This window comes from Otolemur garnettii, unplaced genomic scaffold (genome assembly GCF_000181295.1).
Source record: "Otolemur garnettii isolate 467f Iridium unplaced genomic scaffold, OtoGar3 scaffold00125, whole genome shotgun sequence".
NCBI lineage: Eukaryota > Metazoa > Chordata > Mammalia > Primates > Galagidae > Otolemur > Otolemur garnettii.
In genome coordinates, this window is record NW_003852520.1 from 246,550 (window position 1) to 263,195 (window position 16,646).

General features: G+C 41.7%; 1 protein-coding gene across 4 annotated transcripts in view; it reads right to left on the bottom strand.

Moving 5' to 3' along the window:
* The window catches only part of RAB3IP (RAB3A interacting protein), a 73,587-nt gene extending 65,428 nt beyond the window's left edge, over window positions 1-8,159 (bottom strand). For 2 of the 4 annotated variants that reach the window (XM_023517924.1, XM_012810100.2), the window contains exon 1: window positions 7,202-7,608. In XM_023517924.1, coding sequence (XP_023373692.1) covers window positions 7,202-7,239 — 38 coding nt within the window. In that variant the 5' untranslated portion in view covers window positions 7,240-7,608. Of the gene's footprint in view, window positions 1-7,201; window positions 7,609-7,986 lie in introns of those variants that run through there. The other 2 variants (XM_023517925.1, XM_023517926.1) reach the window with 2 other exon arrangements.
* Window positions 8,160-16,646: the final 8,487 nt, after the last annotated feature.

Sequence of the window (16,646 nt, forward strand, 5' to 3'; positions counted from 1 at the left end):
CCATCTTCCCACAGAAGTACCTTCCCTTTAAAATCCATCTTCCCACAGAAGTACCTTCCCTTTAAAATCCATCTTCCCACAGAAGTACCTTCCCTCTTGCTTCACTTACCTTGACAAATATCAAGCAGGATTTACTTCTAGAAAAGAATGTTAAAGGTGCTTTTATCTTTTCCCTATCAACTTAATATGTGAAAATCAAACAGTTTCAATTGTATATTTAGTAAAATTCCTCAAAAACACTTTGGAAAGTAAATCATTTCCAACACAGGAGGTAACATGGTGTCACAGTTGGGTAGAAACCGAAGCACCAGAAGAAGAAAGCTCAGGTTCTGATTCGGACCAAGCTCTAAGCTGCATCTACAAACGTGGACAGGTCACTTAGCCTGTCTTAGGCTAAATATTTTCATGTAATTCACACTGGAAATCGATCCAATAATTGTTTGCTGCTGAAGTAGTTGAGGGCACTCATCTACTGGAAGAAAGGCAAGTGGGGTGACACAACCAGCACTCGCTGCCTCACCAAAAAGCTCGCACTGTGGAAGGAGGCTCAAATTTTAGTTTGCCCAATAACCAATAATGTGATCCTGGAGATTTAAGTCTAAATTTCTTATCTGAAAAATGGAGATGAATTACCACACTTATCTCATAAGGTTGACATGCAAATTAACTCGGGAATGCCCATAAAGAGCTTAGCACTATATCTGGCATTTAACAATTAAAAGGAGTTGTTATCATGGTCTCTGCGGCATTTTCTGACTAACGTTTGCCAAACTGTTATCCTACAGCATCAGCACAAACACCATCAGTTAGAACAAAAAACAAGGGTTGCTTGGTTTAAATACAGCATTAAAAATTAAAGGTTTTTTGTTTTTCCTCAACAAAGCAAACATCTATATATTATACAGTAATTTTTTTTACTCTTATCACAATAATAAAAATTAAATATTCCAAGGTAGGTCAAAAGAAAAGGTTTAAAGTTTATGTAAATATCATTTTCTTCTTTCAATTTATACATAGACTACTGGGAGATGGAGGGCAGGGAAGGAGGTCCAGATGCTTTGAAATTCCCAAATGACTTCTTAATTTAGCATGAATTATGGAAGAAACTGTTTCTGACACTAAAAATTTGATTGTTACCTCAATAGCATAGAATGAACTAAGTGTCCTCAATTTCATCAATTAGTTCACTTCTTTAAAAACCTCCAACATTCACTACATATATTTATTAAATATATTTACTTATACATACACATAAAATTTTCTTTTTAGAGAGCCTCACTCAGTCGCGATGGGTAGAGTGAGACTCACAGCAAACTCAGACTCCTGGGACTAAAAGCACCACCACAACACCTGGCTATTTTTTTTTTTTTAATAGAGACGGTATCTCACTCTAGCTCAGGCTGATGATAAATATTTATTCTTCTTGTAATGGAAGAATCACTGCCAGCTTCAATCCTCAGGGCAAAATTCTGGTACTAAGTTCTAAGAACATGCAACCAATGGAGCAGAGATGGCACACAGCCTGCCACAGGCCACTGCAAAACCACCCTGAGCATGTGGGGAAGGAGGAAGAAGAGCACACTTTTACGGGGAAGTCAGATTTTAAATGCTGAATACAATTCAAATAGAGAGGCACAGTGACAGAACAGCCAGGGAATGAGGGTCTGGCACTGAAGAAACAAACAAAAGAGTGAAAGAAAACCTTGCTGGGCAGGCAGACATGTGACTGACCATTACAAGACTCCTTTGAGATGTGTGTCTGTAGTTCCAGCTACTCAGGAGGCTAAGAGAGGAGGATTATTTAAGCCTAGGAGTTTCAGGCTGCAATGAACTATGATCATACAACTGCACTCCAGCCTGGGTGACAGAACAAGACTCTGTCTCTCAATAATAATTAAATTAAGTAAAAATTAAAAATAAATTTATATAGTTTATATATTAATAAATTTATATAGTTCCTCCAGAGAAGGAACGACAAGCAGCCGTGAAGAGTGGAGACAGTTACCCTAGGTTACCTTTGTTGGAAAATATAGAAATGAAACAGTAAGTACCTTGAGAAAATACCAAAACTGGAGAGATTTCATTTTTAAAGTCTGAGGAAACCCGGGCACTTTATCAGACCTGCTCCAGACAGCCCTCCGTCCAGGTCAGATTCTGACCCTGAGCAGCTGATGAACTGGGGCAAGTCACTTAATCTGAGCTCAGTTTCCACATCTGGGATGGTAGTGACACATGTATTATCGCCCCTGCCTACATTTAAAATGGCTTATCACTATAAAAATGTTTCACACAAAGCAGAAAACAAATGTATGATTTTATAAAAATCTAAGAAAGAAAGAGCAAGTGATGGGGAAACTAACAGGAGCTCACGGAGGGATCCGCCTTATGAACCAGAAGGGACTCCTAGGTCAAGATAAGAGGAGGAGGAAAACAAGCCTTTCTGAAGTATACAGTTCAAACATGATTCTCCTCCCAAGAGGGAATTAATTAGTGCACATTTACTGTTTTTCAACCTGATTTTGGTTGTTCCTTTACACTTTATTCTCATCTCTCAACCAGAGCCCCAAAACAAACTCAATACCACTACTCTCCTCTGGGCACATCAAATTACAATTCACTTACTTAACTGGTGCTAAGCTACAGTGCTTTCAGCGCGTGAGTATATTTGTGAATGGAGTTTCCACTGAGTTGTCAATGCGCATGCTCTTTTGTCTCTAGCCACACCCACCCAGGGGAGTTTCATCACTCCCCACTATGCTTATAAAATCCTGCTGCTAAACTAAAGCAGCAAATCTCTCATGAACTTGAACCATTTCAATAATTTTCATTCTTTTTCCTCTATGTAATCTGAACTTACAGCCATAGTTATTTAATTTTGTGTTGCCTATATTCTAAAATAAATCAAGACTGAGAAGGAGGGAAGGGATTGCCACCATTAGGACACAACATAAGAGTATAAGGCACACGTCCTGGGGGTGGAACACGACTACAATAGGGACGTTACCTAACAAACGCAAATATTGTGACCTAATTGTTTGTACCCTCACATTAATCTGAAAAAAAAAATTAAATCAATCAAAATCCCTTTTTCTACCTTTGTCTAACCATGACTACATACAATTTAAGCTTATAAAAATACCTCATTTAGTTGTAAGTTGAACAAGAAAGCAGAAGGGAGAAGAGAGATGCTAAGTTAGTGCTGTCTGTGTTGAGTGCCCCCCCTTCCTCAGTCCCCTCAATTCCCACTCACAGTACTCATTTCAGGTTCTACGGCTAGATCAATTTCATACATCCTAACATTTTTCAACTGACCACCCAGCACCAAGCACAGCATGGTGACTACCAGGACCAACGCCCAAACTATCTAATGGGACAAGCCCTGCCCCCAAAGCGCTTATAAACTAAAGGAAGACACCACCATGTCAATAAACATATTTCTAGTGCCCTAGAGTCAGCTACAAATACAATGCAAATGTCAAAACCAATAAATACTAAATTAGAGGCGTCTGCTACAGAATCTCAAAACAAAAAAAAGTACTACTTGGTACAACTAAGGTTAGTTAGTACAGAAAAGGGGAAACAAACTAGAAAGTTTTCAAAAGCTCGGATGTTTTATTTTTAGAATATCAAGTACTTAATAATCAATTTCCCACCCTTTACCATCTTTTGTTGAAATACATCTTAACCAGAATTATGTTGCACAAAATCTTAGTTTGAAAAACTGTACGCGATCAGAATACCCGCAAGGCTTTCCCTTATTACTTCAAAGCATGAGTATCTCTATCCACTGCTCAACCTTCCTTCCTCCCCACTACTCAACAACTGTAGCCATTTGTCTTATTCAGCACTCATTAAAATATATGGATAGGCTCAGGCCTATAAATAAGCCTAGCACTCTGGGAGGCCAAGACTGGAGGACTGTTTGAGACTAGCAGTTTGAGACCAGCCTGGACAACACAGCAAGACCTCATCTCTGAAAAATATTTTAAAAATTAGCCAGGTAGGGTGGTGTGCACCTGTAATTCTAGTTACTTGGGAGGCTGAAGCAGGAGGATCACTTGAGCCCAGGAGTCTGAGGCTGCATTAAGCTATGATCTCACCAAGGCACTCTAGCCTTGGGAAAAGAATAAGATCCTGTCCCAAAAAGGAAAAAAATAATAAATATGTATATACTGTACATGAGACGGAGAGCCTTTTGAAGAACTTAGAATGTAGTAGGAATGATCATATGACCTTTTGAAGGACTTAGAATGGATCATAGAGCCTTTTGAAGAACTCATGGTCCTCAAAAGGATCAGAGAGCCTTTTGAAGAACTTAGAATGTAGTAGGGATGATCATATGACTCTACCTTCCAGACTCCTTATGAATACTTTCCTTTAATCTCTACTGAGACTTGCAGAGTAGATGCTCAATGAATATTTAATTTTAAAAAATTTCTGTTGACATATTAAAAACTATACATTACACTAATATTAAGTATCTCATAAAAGCAAATTAAAAACAATTCTTCAGTATTACAACCTACACTTGAAGAAATGGTGGTATAGTGATTAAAAGTTAATAATTCTCTAACATTACACCTGTACGTGAAGAAGCAACACAGTGGTTACGAGCACAATCACAGGACCCAGTAAATGCCGTAATCCTCACACTCTGGGAGGCCAAGGCAGGCGGATCGCTTGAACTCAAGAGTTCAAGACCAGCCTGAGCAAGAATGAGACCCTATCTCTACAAAAAACAGAAAAATTAGCCAGGCATGATGTCAGGTACCTGTAGTCCCAGTTACTTGGCTCCTAGGCTTGAGCCTAGGAGTCCGAGGTTGCAGCGAGCTGTAATAACACTACTGCATTCTACCTGGGAAACAGTCTATGTCTTATTTTTAAAGAAAAGCACAAACATGGAAGACAAACTGCCTTCTAATCTAGATCTGTCACTTAATCAACTATGTGACCTTGGACAAATGATATAATTTATCTCTCAGTTTTCTCAACAATAAAATAGGGATAAAGTATCATCTAGGTCCTAGCTCGCTGTGACAGTGAATGAGTTAGAACAGTGCTCACATCAGGACTGGGCACACGGCAAACACTGGATTCAGCAGCAGCAGGAGCAGTGGTGGCATCACTATTATCAATACACTTGGAAATTTTCAACCAGAAATACAAATGGCAACCACACCTTTCATCTGTGTATCTCCTTATAGTTACAAAGCTCTTCTACAAAAAAGGTGTAGATAGGGAACGTTCATTACAAGTCACACATAATCTTCACCCTGGCTCCACCATTAGCCAGCCAGATGGCCACTGACAACCACAGGCGAATTATCTCAGCTTTCAACTTTATGGGCCTCCACTTCTTGATTTGTAAAGTTTGATAAACCATATGTATTCCAGGAATGTCCCTTGACTAAAGAGTAAAGGAACCTTAACCAACAAGTACAATGCTAAAAACAATGTCAGTTTAACATTTTGTCCCTTCTCCCCCACCACATCCCATGTAGAGCATCTCATTAAATCCTCATCCCATTATTATTTTTATATTAGATTTAAACATACAAAAAAAACTTATATGTGAAGAAACAAATACTAGCAATTTCAAGTTTCAAACTAATACTATTTCCATTTACAAATAGAAAAAGTGGCTCTGTGGTTAAAGGATTTATTCCAGACTATACCCACAGCAAGTGAGCGAGCTGAAAGTTAAATAATTTCTCATTCAGCCAGTTCACTAACTAGTTCAGTATGTCCTGCTCAGAAAGGGAAAAAATATTTACTACCCACTATAAAGCATGTGAAACTACTGTAACCTACCAGGTTTTGTTTTGCTATTTTTAAAAACAAGAAGGGAGGTTTCGGTGCCTGTAGCTCAAGTAGCTGGGGTGACAGCCATACACACCAGAGTTGGCGGGTTCCAATCCAGCCTGGCCCGCCAAACAACAATGACAACTACAACCAGGTTCTGGCCAGCACCTATAGTCCCAGCTACTTGGGAGGCTAAGGCAAGAGGATCTCTTAAGCCCAAGAGTTTGAGGTTGCTGTGAGCTGTGACACCGCAGCACTCCACCCAGGGCGAGAGCTTGAGACTCTGTCTCAAAGACATAAATAAATAAAAATGAGAAGGGAGCCAGATTTCTAAGAACCCTTTGACTTTAAAAGTTATTTGTAGAGGGCGGCACCTGTGGTTCAAAGGACCAGGGCGCTGGCCCAGTATACTGGAGGTGGCAGGTTCAAACCCAGCCCCAGCCAAAAATTGCAACAACAACAAAAAAAAAGTTATTTGTAGAACATCTATGTGTGCTGGAGGAAGTTAAGGGTTTAGGAAAAAATCAAAGGTACTAAATATTAAAAGAAGCATATGCATATTTACACTAATTCAAAAAGCAAAACTGGATCTAATTAGAAATCCCACTAATTAGAAACTCCACAAAGCAGCTAGACATCAAATGACTGTGCTGGTAAAAGGTTAGAGGTATTCAATACCACAGATAAGCTGTTTACCAAACACACAAGGAGGAGTTGTATTTAACACTTTGGTGCTCAAAGGTATGGATTAATATACAACATTACTGTAATGGAAAAAATCTGAAAGACTTTTCTTCTGATGGAGACTACTTTAGTAGAACTGTATAAGTACTAAATGTATTTCTATAAATTCCACAAGGGCTTTAGGATTAAATCTGATAAACCATATCTGGAATGTGTGTCCAAACATGAAAAGTCCTATAAAAACGCACAGTACTAGTAAATAAATAACAAACGGTAACAGAACAAGGCCCCATAAAACTGGTGAAATATTTAACAGTATCAAATATTTACTGTAATCGGGCTACAGTCCTCATCTACCTCTTTTCTCCTTCATTTCTCCTTAACCACTTTTTAAAAACTGCATGAGCAACAAAATAAGGATAATAAAAGGAAACTGGTTCTTTCAATAGATTTACAATAGAACAGTTTTGTTTTAATCCTCTTATTGGCCTCTCCTCCAATTACACAATCAGCCCACAGCAAGAGATTACAAAGCTTCCCCCCCACACACAGAGACAGAGAGACAGAGAGACAGAGAGAGAGAGAGAGAGAGAGAGGAGTTGGGGGAAACGAGAGTGTATAACAGGTAGCCTCCACACAGGCAGCATTTCCACGAAACTAAATTGCCTCTCAGGAATCAGGATTAATTCGGCGCTCTTGTTTGTCAAGACCTTACCCTTTAGCCATTACACATAAATGTTTTCTTAATCCCATAACAAGTGGCAACTCTTCACGTGCTGGGGCTCCCACCTATCATCTTCACTTCTGGAACCATTAAGCTCGCTGTCCCCCGCGGTGGAGACGGCAGTGTCACTACGACCGCGTCTGAACCGCTCCTCTCAACTCCCCCAAACAAAAGTCCCGGCGAATTGAGCTGCCTCGCAGGGCGCGACTCTGGCGCTCTTTCTTCCCCTGGGGTTTCGCCGAAACCTCCCGCGGGTGACCTCTACGGCTCGGCGCCGGCCTCCCTAAGCCTGGGGCAAGAAAGAACCCCGGGTCCCCAGCCGTGGCTCCACTCCGCACCGCTCCTGCGAGCTGCCGACTTGCCGTGGAACTCCTGTACCGCCTCCGGGAGTCCCAGCGCCGGCCGCGATCGCCAGCCGCCAGGTAACCGGGCTCGGGGCCGCGCAGTTAATGAGTAACGCGCCCGTGCCCGGGAGGCGGCCGGGGGAGGGGCCGCCGCCCGACACCCACCGGCAGCCCGAGGAGACCCAGACCAGCAGAGGAGTCAAGCCGTCCTCACCGCGCTGCTGGGCATCCCAGAGCCCCAGTGCCCAGCCGGGGAGCGCGCTGCCCGGGCCAAGGCAGCCTCCTCCGGGTCCCCGCGCGCCGCGCCCTTCGCCGCGCCAGCACCTGCACCTGCCGCGGCCGCCCATCCGGGCCGGCTCTAAGGAGGCGGCTCGCGGTCGCCGAGGGTGGGGGGCGGCGCTCCACGCCTGTCCCTCCCGCGGCCGCACTCACCTGCCGAACCCACCGCGGCCGCTGCCCTCTCTCAGAGGCGCTCGCAGAGCCGCACAGAGCGCGCCGCGAAGCAGCAAGAGGCAGAGGAGGACAGCCGGTCGAGGCCGCTACCCTCTGCCGCTGCGGGCGCACCGCGATGGGAGCCGCCACGGGGACGCGGGACTGCGCCTGCGTTTGGAGCTAGCCTGGGGGCCGGCAGCCGGGAGAGGCAGGACCCCGCGGAGGGAAGGCGGGGCCGGGGGCGGGCCGGGGGCGGGCCGGGGCGGGCCGGGGGCGGGGCTGGAGGGGCCGACGCGCTTCTGCGCCTCTTGGCGCCAGGCGGGGCTTGTCGCAGGTGCCGCGACGCTAACCATGGATTCCTGCGCGGGCGGTTTCCTTGGGAACCCGCGCGAGTCGGCGCCTGGCAGGGCTTTGCGGGTGGTTGACGCGGCCTCGAGTTAACTTCGGGCTTGTTGGGCTTGAGAGTGTGAAGAGGCACCTTCGCCGTGAGTTCAGAACTGGTGGAACCGACCTGAGCCTCGGCGTCCATATGCCCCTTTCTACGGGCGCGTGTGTGTGTGTCTGTCTGCGCCCGCGCGGGCGGTGGGGGGCGGGGATGGTTCTGATGGAACGCAGAGTCTCTGGTTCTAGCAGCTGCCAAAACATTCGAGAATGTTGCTTCGCCTTCTCCCATCTTTTGATTCAACCGTTTAATCAACTTCCGCCCCACTTTAGATCCTCTCGGTAGGAAAAGTGAAAATACAGGACGAACCAAACTTATAAAATTCTCACAAAAAAGAGGCAGTCGCCATGTGTGTCTGTATGTTTAGTTAAACATACAGTTTTAAAAGAGAAGCAATTTATGTGATAAACGTATTGAATGGGACCGTCATTCTGTTTATTGACCACATCTAGTAGCGGCAGTAAATATCAGAAATCTTGGGTTTGAATCTGTCACCTATTAGGTATGTGAGCTTGGGCAAGTTAATCTTTAGTAGCCCCAGTTTGAATGGGTATAAGATTCATTCATTGAGCTCTGAGTTGTTAAGAGTTTAAATGAATGTATAAATATTTAGTGCACTGCATGACACATCATGCCTGATGAATATTGACTATTAATAACATTACTATTATCATCCACCTATAATCCAAGCATAAATTTAGAAAGTACTTTTTTTTGAGACAGAGTCTCACTATGTTGCCCTCGGTAGAATGTCGTGGCATCACAGCTCACAGCAATCTCAAACTCTTGGGATTAAGCGATTCTCTTGCCTCAGCCTCCCAAGAAATTCCTTTTTTTATTTACTTACACTGCATCTCCAACACATCAAGTCCTACCCATTCTAATTCCCAAATAATTCTTAACTCCAGCTCATCTCATGTTCACTGCCACTGGATATGGTCTTCCTCATCGACAGACTCCCTAACCATTCTCCCTAACACCATGTAGTTGGTCATTCATCATAAAACATAGCCTTGCGTACATCTGCATACCTATGTGGGAGCAGAAGTCATTACAAAGTACCCACCATCCAAGGATTCAAATGTAGGGAAACGCGTATATCAGTGATAACTAAGGAATGAATAAATTCAACGCACAGCACACTGCTTTCTTCCCATCTTGCCACACTCTCATGTATCCCTGTCTTTACATTTGCTGTTTCTTTTTCTTGTTACGCTATGATACCCTACCTTTTCCTTGCCTAGCTAATTTTTTATTATGCTTTGTTATTCTTTCTAGGCATCAATTCCATCATGAGCCCTTCCCTGCTGTTCACCACCCAGCCCTATGCCACTCTCTCTAGTGCCCCTACTTGTGTTCCCAAAGCACCTTATTTCTTCATAGCACACAATTATAATTGTAACTTTATTTCTCCAATTTCCTAATTAGACTGTGAGCATCTTGAAAACAGACACAAGCCCTGACATGCAGTGTGACTGGCTCAATAAATGCAGAATGAGTGAATGACAGAGCTGCAGAGTGCCCTGTCTTGGCATGTGAACGGTTAAAGGACAAGACCTGTGATACATTCCATGAGACCTAAGATCCCACGCATCTACAGGAAAAACTCAGCAGTAGCCATGTGCCTGAGTGGTTTCTGGATTTACAAATCACCTACCATCCATGAGGCTTTTTGGAATGTATTTAGAGGTGTCTCCTCCTGAATACTTAACCTGCTAGCACAATTTGAGAATGAGAAAAGTAGTAAGTAGTTACCTATAACAACGTTTCTGTCTTTACAGCAGAAACCAAGATATGTTACAGGATGTTAGACACTCAGAATCTCAGCCTGCAAAATGTATAAAGTGCTGGTAGCATCCTCAGTTAGATTGCTTGCCAATATGTCGAAGGGACAGACGCTACAAACCTTTAAAAAGATAAGTTTTCGTGTCCTCAAGTTTGCCCTTTTTCATCTTTGTAAAAAAATTATATAATTTTGTCAAAACAACATATAGAATAAGATTGATTTTTTTAAAAAATCTTAAGTCTTTCCCATTTATATATGGGGCCAGAAAATAAAGGAAATGAGTGCAAAGATACAGAAATTTGAAATTGAACAAGTCATTTGAAGGTTGTTACTTAGTTATAACTTTTATTGCTTATTTGCCACTATTTTGTTTACAAAGTTAAGAAAATGCATATTTGCATGGTACTTTCCACTTTCAAACTGACTTTATGTTAATTATCTCTTGAGTCCTTTATAAAAAACAGTTTGACACAGGGGGAAAGGTGGTTTTTCTTTAAGCTTCTGAGTCTTTTGGCTAAGATGAAGTGTGTACTTCATCTTGAAAATGGACAGCTAGCCCACCCAAGTTAGGGTGTTGGTCTTTAAAATACAGATTTATATCTTACAAATAAATGAAGTTCAAACTCCTTAAAAAGTATATTGGACTTTCATACTTTCATGTCTGGGAGTATGGCAGACAAGAGACTCTGAGTCATTGTCCCACCAAAAATGCTAGATAAAATATGTAAAATGTTTATCAAACATATATCAATGAGCTGGCAAGAGCATAAGAAACCGATGGCAAGTCTAGATAAAAGTAGGAACCCAGACTATATGTAACAATCCAAAATTGGAAAAGAAAAAAGGTTACAAGGGAACATTTTAGTTCTAGTTACTGGAGGAAATGTACCAAAAATAGTCTATCATTTTCCTGTCTAGTGAAATAGTTACTTGTTCAGTGTCTGCATTCCTATAAAAATTGGCTTTTACAACTCCTGTCCAAAAAAAACTGTCTCTAAAGTGTCTTTCACTAGATCAAGTGATACTGGAATCTGATGTCTGAATAACCAATTGAAGGAAATTGGATGGCTGGTACAAAAGGTTAACAGAGAAAAAAAGTATGATTCCCTTCAAGCAAATCATCTTAACAAGCTACATACATATAAGAAAATGTTTTGAGAATTGACTTCAGATGCAGTTTATCGTGGGCACACACAAATTTCCATCAACTAGACCAATATCTCTTTATTGCTTCACTGTACCAAGTACATAACAAAGTAATCTTCAGTCAGAAGGAAGAGGAGAGATACAAGACACAATGGGAGGACTTCCTGGCTTCTCCTTAAGTGTTTCAGTTCTAAGTTCTAGTCTATACCTGAGGCTTCATTTATCCCTTCCCATAGGTTCTGAGAGAAATCCTTGTATCCTGAAAATATTTTGCATAATAAGTGGTATAGCTTTGAATGGATTCCTGTTACTGGCCACTAGAAATTATCCTAAACAATGTATGTTCATGGAGGGATTGATTTCTGCAACAGTTAAGAAACTTAAAGTAACAATAGCTTAAGCAAAATAAAATTTACTCCTCTCACATAACTGCAGGTGGTCTGAGGTTGGTGTAGTGGCCCCTTCCATTGTGTGGCTTCACCATCCTGAAATGCAGCTTCTACATTATGGTCGAGCCATCGCATCCTTTGGCCAGCCAGCAAAAAGGATGTAGGAGCAGAAAAGGGACACTTACTTATAGAAGCTGTGTACATTCCCTGTGCTTACACCTTTCAGTTGAGTGTAGTCTTTGTTGGGTAGCCATATGCCCAGCTGGGTGATTCTAACACTAGAAATCACAAGAAAGGATGAACATATTTTGGAGATAAATAATAGTCTCTAGCTCATGATAAGAGGTGAGACTTAGGATGGGAGAAATGATGACAAGATAGGACATAAGAGTAGAGCAAAGGCAATGTTAGAAAACACGCAGTGTGTTCAGAGACGGTGAGCAGCACAGACGAGCTGGCACGTGGAACAAGTGCAGGTGGACAGATGAGCCCGGAGAGATGAGCAGGAGCCAGAATGTGGGAAGATCATAAATGCCAGGCTGAAGAGTGTTGAATTTGATAGAAGAGAGTTAATGGAAGATTTGGGAGCTGGAGAGTGAAATGACAAATGTCAAAACAATGTTTTGGGAAATATTAATGTGGCAGCAATGTCTAGACTGTATTTGAAGGGAGTAGCCACAGGTAAGGAAATTAGGTAAGAAGTCACTGTGAGATAGTGCCCATAGAGGGGTCCAAACAGAAAAGAGAAACATTCTAATGGGTGCACTTGTCTACTGCAACAAGTGATTAGACACTTTACCCCTCCCTCCCCACACACACCCCCACATGCTCAGCACTCACCGCACACAGTGATTTTACTTGGGAAGCATCTGCTGCCATGTTTAGTCCAGATCATTCAAGTGGAACTGAGTTCCCCCAGCTCCAGGGCTGAGCATGTGGCCCCAAGCTTGACCAATCATGGAATCCTCCTGATCCCTGTGATTGGTTCAGTGACAAGTAGATGGATCAAGCAGGGCCAATAAGAATCAGTTCTGAGTCTTTGGGGTTGCTGTCAGGAAAAGTGAATCTCTCTTAGAGGTCTGTGAGGACCTCTAAGATCAAATGTAGGCCTCAAGCTTCTAGGGACAGCCTCTCCCCCCCAGTGCAGAATGTGCCTGAGAGTGGAGCTAACATGAAGAAGGGGGACCTAACAGGAAGACCAAGTGTGCCACCTGATGAAATTACTGGACTTCCTGCACAAAGCTGTGCTTGAAGCCTGAGACCCCAGACTTTTTGGTTATACACATATGAACCAGCGATTTTCTCTTTGCTGAGCTAATTTATGTTGGGTTCTCTGTCACTTGCTACTGAATATACGGAAAGAAAGGAGTGAATGTTAATTCCAAGTTTTGAAGACAGTATCATCCGCCTTTGCCATAGGTAGTATACCTGTATATACGTTCCATACTTGACTGATAAATTTCATCTGTTCCAAAAAATCAAATCTGCATTCAAAGAGAAGATGTTTGATATGACTGGGATTGCTTCATGATGATGTCATGAAGGCTCTGAGACTGCAGAGTCATACATCATTGGCATTGGCAGAAGCCTTTAATCACCTCACCTTGCCACCTGTTTTCACAAATGAGAAAACTGAGGCCCAGGAAGACTGATCTAGAGTCACAAAGCTGAGCCTTGAACCCAGGTCTTTGGAATACTAGTCTGCATATTTCCTGTATATCTATGATTTCTATTATATTGATACTTCAAAACCAGACACCTAAAAATGCTGTCAAGTACATTTGAAACTCATATAATACAAGTGTAGACAACTTCCTAGGAAGCAACTGTCTGAAAGGGCAGTGTTCATTGGGGAAGCATAGAAGTGCAGTGATGCCACATTCTTGTGAGGACAGATGGCCACTCTGCACAGTATGGCTGCAACTCCTGTCACTCAGTGACACCAGTCATGCTCTGTTAGCCACTAATGACTGGACCTGGATAGACACCCAAGCCAAAAGCAACCCTGTGTGGCTAGGCTGAATGTTAGGAAGATCAACTTTCTGAAATGGCACGAACCTGTCTGCAATAGAGATCCTTCATTCTGTCTTGTGAAATCAACCCAATTAGTTTCCCCTCTTTGCAAATATGAATGGTATGTCCACAGAGAGGGTGGTCATTCAAGTCTAGCTGGTAACCCAAATCAGATAAGCCATCCTTCATGAGACCTAGTACTCAACCTCATTACAGAAATACTAGGACCTCCATATCGTGTAACATCTAATCTCTGTATCTTTACAACAATTCCTTTATGCATTTATTATTTTATTTATCAAGGGTCCTTTACATGCTAGATACTTTTTAGATGCTGGGAATATGACAAAATAGGGTGATGTCCTTGCTCTTATGGCTCTTACATTCCCTTGAAGGAGACAGTTAACGTCATCCAGAAACATCTTTCAGGAGATACCCAGAATTGTTTGATGCAACATCTGGGCAAGTTGGCCTGCAGAAGTTGACACCTAAAATGAACCGTCACAAACATGCTGCAGTTAGAAACAGCTGATGAGAGGGCCACCAAGCAACGTGCATGGATCTTACACATACAATTCTAAGTTTTAAAAAAATGGATATATGAATATATGATGAAGACCTCACATGCACATTTAGAACTGGACAAAGCCAGCTGCAGTGATGTACCTGTAGTCCCAGCTGCTTATGAAACTGAAGCATGTGGGTTGCTTGAGCCCAGGAGTTTGGGGCCAACCTGGGCAAGATAAAAAGATGCCATCTCTAAAAATATTCATTTTTAAGACAATACACATTTTATAAAAATAAAAAATGTATGCAAATAAAAAATACTGATTTAACACATTTCTATGTTTGTGTATTCAGAAGATAGGAATACATGTAAATCAATTATGATAATCTGGCATCAACTGGTAAAGATTAACTAAACTTTCTTAAGTTTCTTCCCTTTAAAAAAGAAAAAAAAGTCATGGCCAAAATTTCCTCTGTTGCAGAGCAGCAGTCTATGGAAGATTAACAAGCGAGTTTGTTTAAAAAAAAAAATGAATAAAAAAAGGAAAGCAAGCTATCACCTAATCCCAATGGGAATGACCCACATTACAAGATCTCAAAGTAAAAGATGCTGGTGAGGGTGAGGACAGAAGGGAACACTCCTGCACTGTTGATGGGACTACAAACTAGTGCAGCCTCTATGGAAAGACGTATGGAGAATCCCCAGAGAACTTCCATGTGATCCTATAATCCCGTTACCAGGTATCTACCCAAAAGAAAAACAGACATTTGCACTGGGTTGTTTATTACAGCTCAGTTTACAGTCGCAATGATGTGGAATCAACCCAAGTGCCCATCAACCTATGAATAGATTAATAAATTGTGGTATATGTATACCATAGAATACTATTCAGCCATAAAAAGATGGATATTTTTATATCTTTTGTTACAACTTCGATGGATTTGGAGAACACTTTCCTAAATAAAGTATCACAAGAATGGAAAATGAATCATCCCGTGTACTCAATACTAATTTGAAATTTGTAGATTAACAACTTGCTCACAAGAGAGAAAAACTCAAATTCAGGGAGGGGGGATGGGGCTTGGTTAATTTCCCATGTAGCAGGTACCATGTATGGGCAAATGGCACAATTCCTGGGTGAAGGTCACAACTACAACTCGGATTATACCTTACAAATGCAAATAATGTAACCTAATCATATCTACCCTTATATTAATCTGAAATGAATAAATAAAGGAAAGCAAACCAAAAAGCAGCAAAATCACAAAAGGAACTTAAACATGAATTGAAAAAAGGGGAAGGAAAAAGTTAAACTATCTCAGAAATTAAGACAAAGTTAGAATAACACAAACTTGGACTAAGCACTTGTTAAGAAAAAATAAGAATGTTTAAAGTATCATAGAATATTAGATTGAAAAAAGCAAGTTAGGGCAGTGCCTGTGGCTCAAAGGAGTAGGGCGCCGGCCCTTTATGTCAGAGGTGGCGGGTTCAAACCCAACCCCGGCCAAAAAAAAAAAAAAAGCAAGTTAAACAAAATGGAAATGAAAAAAGGTGTTTTAAAAAGATTAGAGAGAAAAGTATGCAAATGGAAGAGAGATAAGAAATCTACTATGTGCACAGTCTAGCAAAAGAATCTGGAAGTTGGAGCTTGGGGAGAAAGTAGGCAAGTATTTGAGATACTTTCCAGAAATAAAAGATCCATATCTATAGATTGAAAGAATATACCATATCCAAAAGAAAAAAGTGGCACAGAATAGTCAAAGCAAGACCTAGCCTAGTATGGCTACTGGATTCCAAAGCTAATGAAAGAATCTTCTGGGCATTCAGAGCAAAATGGTCAAGACATGTATAAAGGGGAAAAATTAAAAATGAGACTCAAAATATTTTATATGCAAGGGTGTATTTATTTATTTATTTTGAGACCAAATTTCACTTTTTTACCTTGAGTAGAGTGCTCTGGCATAATAGCTCACAGCAACCTCAAACTCCTGGGCTCAAGCAATCCTCCTGCCTCAGCCTCCTGAGTAGGTGGGACTACAGGCACCCACCTTGATTCCTGGCTAGTTTTTTCTATTTTTAGTAGAGATGGGGTCTCATTCTTGCTCCAGCTTGTCTTGAACTGAGCTTAAGTGATCTGTCTTGGCCCCCCAGAGTGCTAGGATTACAGGTGTGAGCCACTGCGCCCAGCTATAACCCAAAGATTTTATACCAAAGAAAGTTGTTCAAATAAAAATATAATGGAAAGTGCCCATCCATCCACGAATGGACCAACAAACTGTGGTATATGTACACCATGGAATACTATGCAGCCATAAAGAAAGATGGAGACTTTATGTCCTTCATGTTCACATGGATGGAGCTGGAAAATGTTCTTCT